The following is a 5617-nucleotide window of genomic DNA, read 5'->3' on the forward strand; positions in this document are numbered from 1 at the left end:
GTGATGTGGTCCTCCCCGAGTGATGTGGTCCTCCCTTCGTCCAGTTGAAGTCCAGTCTCGATTTAGATCCATTGGACTTACACATTTAATCTTTACTTTTCAGTTTTAAAATGAATTGCATCATGGGTAAACATTGAATAGAACCTTGTTGCTTTCTTCTGTTTTGATTATAACTCTGTTCATCTTTCAAGAACCAAAATGTAGTCTTATAAAATTATGATAAGATTTGAGACCGTGCTACTAGAAAGTTAAGTGGCTTACCTGTCGGTTTGGTTGGTTGGTTTGGTTTGAGACAGGGTGGTCTCACTCTGTAACCCAGGCTGTCCTGGAACTAGTGGTCCCCTGCCTCGGCCACCCAGGTGCTGGGATTACAGACATACACTAGCTGTAAGTTTGTTTTATAAACAGTCTTTGCTGTCCTAGAACTAGCTCTGTAGACCAGACTGGCCTCAAGCTCAGAGAGATCCACCTGCCTCTGCCTCCCGAGTGCTGGGATTAAAGGTGTGCACCACCGCTGCCCGGCTATAAACTGCTTTTATAAAATGTTGATTTATATTTTGTGCTGGAGGCTGAGTGACTCCCCTCCACAACCACTCCCCCCCATTAAGATAATTAGCACTGGAAAGTGACCAGGGTCCATTACTAGTGAGGTGGCTCTGTGAACTGGGCTGGGATTCAGGGGAGGGATGTATCGCCGCCAATTGTCACGGAGGTGGTGCTGACCCCTCTGTTGCTGTCCCTTGCCTGCCCACATCTCTAGAACCTCTTTGGGATCATCGCGAGCGTCCTACACCTGGGCAACGTTTGTTTCAAGGGGGACAAACAAGGCTGTGCCAGCGTCCCGGACACCCACGAAATCAAGTGGATTGCCAAGGTGACCTTCCTTGGCTGATGAGCACAGAGGGTGGGGTGTGGAGTCTGAACCCCAGGTGTCCACTGAGATGCAACCGATCAGCACCACCTTCTTTCACGGTTAGGAGGGTTAGAGGGAGCTGCGACCAGCGAACTTGCTGCTGTTTGATCCAGTGTGTTTGGTTTTGTGATAGGACCCCATTATGCAGCCTAGGCTGGCCTTGAACTTGCAACCATCCTGGGTGCGGAGATGACGGGAGTGTGCCACCATAGCTGGCCCAGTGAGGCCTCTTTTGCTCTAAAGCACAGCAGTGAGGGAGGGTGGGTGACCCTGAACCCAGAGAGACCACAGGCTCTGAGTATAGTCTCCGAATGACAACCGAATGCTGTCACGCAGCTCCTGGGGGTCTGCCCAGCTGTTCTTCTGGAAGCGCTCACCCACAGGAAGATTGAAGCCAAAACAGAAGAGGTAACAGGACAGTGCAGGGGAGATGTCAGGCGCCTGCTGTGGCTGCCTGACCCAGCCACAACGCTCTGGTGTCCTCTGTGGGTAACGGAGCCTCTAACCCAACCCAGCAGGCCCTGAGTGGCTCAGCTCTTGCTGGGGTCCTAACCCCATGTCCCCACACCCATACTTCCATCTCCTATTCCACCAGCCCCCATTAAACCATCCCCAACTCCATCACTGTATCTAACTCCACACACACAACACTCCTTACCCCATTCCACCCTTTACCCCCATCTCTACCCTATACCCCTCTACCTGCAACTCTTACCCCATCCTTGTCCCTAACCCCTCATCCCCACCTCTTACCCCATTCTCAGCTCTTCCCCCATCCCTGCCTCTTACCCTCATCCTCACCCCTTACCCCCCATTTCCCTCACCCCTTACTCCCCCATTCCCTCACCCCTTACCTCCCATTCCCTCACCCCTTACCCCCCCATTCCCTCACCCCTTACCTCCCATTCCCTCACCCCTTATCCCCCCCATTCCCTCACCACTTACCCCCCCATTCCCTCACCACTTACCCCCCATTCCCTCACCCCTTACCCTCCCCATTCCCTCACCCTTTACCCCCATTCCTCACCAGCTCCTGCCGCGCTCCTGCCACACCCTTCCTCACAGGGTGAGCATGTGCACGTGCTGCTCCCTCTGCTGGGACACATTTCCCTGTCCCCCACCCTTCAGCCCCCAGAGCCCTGAATCTGGGGCCCTTCCCTGATCACCTGCCTTAGCCTCAGGGCTGTCCTTACGGCTCCCATCTCTCAGCCTGCACCGGAACTCCACCCCTCCCCCGCCCCCTCCTGTGAGTCTTTGGATGCCTCCTTATAGTGCTCCCACTCTGCCCCAGCTGAGCCCACAATCACCAGGCCTGTGTCTGGGTCCTGGCCTCCTAACTTGTGTTCTATGCTCAGTCACTATCAGAGACTGGTGTGGACACTGAGGGTGTGGCTCGTCCTGTCTGTAATGGTGTCCCTTACCCTTCTTTCCAGGTGATATGCCCGTTGACAGTAGAACTCTCTGTTTACGCCAGAGACGCCATGGCAAAGGCTGTTTACGGGCGGACATTTACCTGGCTGGTTAATAAAATCAATTCTTCCTTAGTTAACAAGGTGGGTCAACACATGTTGGGTGTCCTCTTCTCATTGAAGTGGTAATGTCTGACGCTCATCATATTAAGCCTGTGAACATGAACTGTAAGCTCCTCGTGGGCAGGGGTGATGTTTTTTTGGGTCTTCCATGCCTAGCACACAGTAGGCCGACAGGTGTGCGCACCTGTTTGGGGACATTTTCTAAAGTCTGGTATCCACAGCACCTGTGGTAAACCAGATGGCTTTTGTCTTAGTCAGGGGCTCTGCACAAACATTAGGACCAAGAAGCAAGTTGGGGAGGAAAGGGTTTATTCAGCTTACACTTCCACATTGCTGTTCATCACCAAAGGAAGTCAGGACTGGAACTCAAGCAGGTCAGGAAGCAGGAGCTGATGCAGAGGCCATGGAGGGGTGTTCCTTACTGGCTTGCTTCCCCTGGCTTGCTCAACTTGCTATCCCAAGACTACCAGCCCAGGGATGGTCCCACCTACAAGGGGCCCTCCCCCCTTGATCACTAATTGAGAAAATGCCCCACAGCTGGATCTTGTGGAGGCATTTCCTCACCTGAAGCTCCTTTCTCTGTGATAACTCCAGCCTGTGTCAAGTTGATACACAAAACCAGCCAGTACAGCTTTCTGCAGCTGTAGAACTTTAATATGTCTAAGGACACGCAGATGACCTGCAAACTCCTGTCTGGGTGATGTTACTTTTTTACGTAGGAATCGGATAAGATTCGAGTTTATTCAAAGCTAGAAATCAAGGCATGACTCCAGGGCCTGGCGTGCAGAATGCAGACTGGGAGGTAGCATCTAAGTTCAGTTGGACAGAAGAGCCCACTATGTCCCGTTAAGAATAACGGGGAAGGTGTTGGAGAGATAGCTCGGTGGTTAAGAGCACTCGCTGCTTTTCCAGAGAACCCAGGTTCAATTCCCAGCACCCACATGGCAGATCACAGCTGTCTGTAACTCCAGTTCTATGGATGTGACGTCCTCACACAGATATGCAGGCAAAGCATCAAAGCATGTGAAATAAATAAAAATGAGGGGGAGGAGGAGGGAGAGGAGGAGGAGGGAGAGGAGGAGGGGAAGAGGAAGAGGAAGGAGAAGAGGAGGAGGGAGAGGAGGAGGAGGGAGAGGAGGAAGGGGAGGAGGGAGAGGAGGAGGAAGAGGGAGAGGAGGAGGGAGAGGAGGAAGGAGAGGAGGAGGGAGAGGAGGAGGAGAAGCCAGAATAGATGGCTCAGTAGTTGAGAATGCTACTGTCCTTGTAAGAGGACCCAAGTTCAGTTCCCAGCATCCACAATGGGTGTCTCACAACCACCTTTAATCCCTGTTTCAGGGGACCCTGAGAACCTCTTCTGGCTTCTTTGGGTACCAGTCATGGGGGGGGTGCGCACATGTGTGCATATGCATACACACACACACACACACACACATCTTTAAGTTAGTACTAACACGCATATCCTCAGTTGCTATAACCAAGCCCTACAAGCTGGGTGACTGATAAAATGTAGAAGTTTACTTAGCTCAGGGCTCTGGACACTGGGGAGTTGGGAGCACAGAGCTGCATCTAGTGGAGTCTCCTCCAGCATCCTGGCACGACAGGGGACATCCCCATAGCGAGGCGGGATGTGCTAGTGAGCCCCTGCGTCATGGTGGCCCTGCCTCATGATCTTGTCCTCCGAATACCGATGGCATGAGTCTGAGGATGTTGATTCTGACAGGTGAACTTTGGGGAGACAAACTGAGACAGGGCATCACTGCGAGGTGCCTACCCTCGCCCGTATGAAGAGACGGCCATGCCTCCGCCTCCTCTCACCTGGGCAAGCACTTCCTGGCAGTTTGTAGGCCACTTTCATTGTTGGGTTTGGAGCAAGCACACACCAGAGGCTGAAGAGACATAAAGCCATGCCTGAATCAGAAGGCAAGGTGTTGCTTGCCTAGGGAAGCCACAGGCAGGTCCAGCGGAGGCCCAGCCTTAGGCCCCAAAGGTTACTATGAGCCCCCGCTGAAGAATAAGGAAGGAGCCATGAGCTTTATCGCTGAGTCCCAAAGTTAGGGACAGCAATAGGGATTGCAAAGATAAAACTTAGTCGGGCGTGGTGGCGCACACCTTTGATCCCAGCACTCAGGAGGCAGAGGCAGGTAGATTTCTGAGTTCGAGGCCAGCCTGGTCTACAAAGTGAGTTCCAGGACAGCCAGGGCTATACAGAGAAACCCTGTCTCGAAAAACAAAAACAAACAAAAACAAAAAACTGAGTCGGTTCCTTTTCCATCACTCTGATGGTGGTGATGACCAGGAAGAGTGTCACACAGCAAGAGGGAAAGGTAACGCTCTGTGCGGCTCTCTGGTCTCTCTGTAGGAAGTTAGCAGTGTCAGGCCCTGCGGGCTCTGCTCTGACTGTCATACCTGACAATCCCCCAGAGGCCCCACTTCCAAACCCCATAGTCAAATTTAGTTTCATCTCCTACTGTCTCGCTGCGGGCATGGAGTTTCAATGCCAGAGCCTTTGAGTAAGAGTTTGAACGGTGGCTCTATGGTTAAAAAAGCACTGTGACTCTTGCAGAACACCCATGTTTAGTTCCCGGCACCTATGTCAGGCAGCTCACAGCTGTCTGGAACACCAGCTCCAGGGGATCCAGTGCCCTCTTCTGGTCTCCACAGGCACCTGCAAACATTTTTTAGTGCACATGAAGAGCCACAGCACTAGCAGCTAACGGCATACATTTTTACCCACTAGGATTTCACCCAAAAGACTGTGATTGGGTTGTTGGACATCTATGGCTTTGAAGTCTTTGACAAAAATGGGTGAGTTTGCCCTGCGTGCCTGCCTGCCTGCATTGTCTGCCTGCACTGCCTGCTTGCACTGCCTGCACCGCCTACCTGCACCACCTGCCTGCACTGCCTGCCTGCCCGCACTGTCTGCCTGCACTGCCTGCCTGCCTGCCTGCATTGTCTGCCTGAACTGCCTGCCTGCACTGCCTGCCTGCCTGCCCGCACTGTCTGCCTGCCTACCTACCTGCACTGCCTGCCTGCACTGCCTACACTGCCTGCCTGCCTGCACTGCCTGCCTGCACTGCCTGCCTGCCTGCCTGCACTGCCTGCCTACCTACCTGCACTGCCTGCCTGCCTGCCTGCACTGCCTGCACTGCCTGCCTGCACTGCCTGCCTGCCT

General features: G+C 53.4%; 1 protein-coding gene across 1 annotated transcript in view; it reads left to right on the plus strand.

The window, feature by feature from the left end:
- Myo1h (myosin IH) overlaps positions 1-5617 on the plus strand; it is a 74427-nt gene that overhangs the window by 39144 nt on the left and 29666 nt on the right. The window contains exons 8-11 of the mRNA XM_021187255.2: positions 761-874; positions 1250-1321; positions 2347-2466; positions 5183-5250. Coding sequence (XP_021042914.2) covers positions 761-874; positions 1250-1321; positions 2347-2466; positions 5183-5250 — 374 coding nt within the window. The remainder of the gene's footprint in view (positions 1-760; positions 875-1249; positions 1322-2346; positions 2467-5182; positions 5251-5617) is intronic.

Source organism: Mus pahari, chromosome 23, assembly GCF_900095145.1.
Source record: "Mus pahari chromosome 23, PAHARI_EIJ_v1.1, whole genome shotgun sequence".
Lineage (NCBI taxonomy): Eukaryota > Metazoa > Chordata > Mammalia > Rodentia > Muridae > Mus > Mus pahari.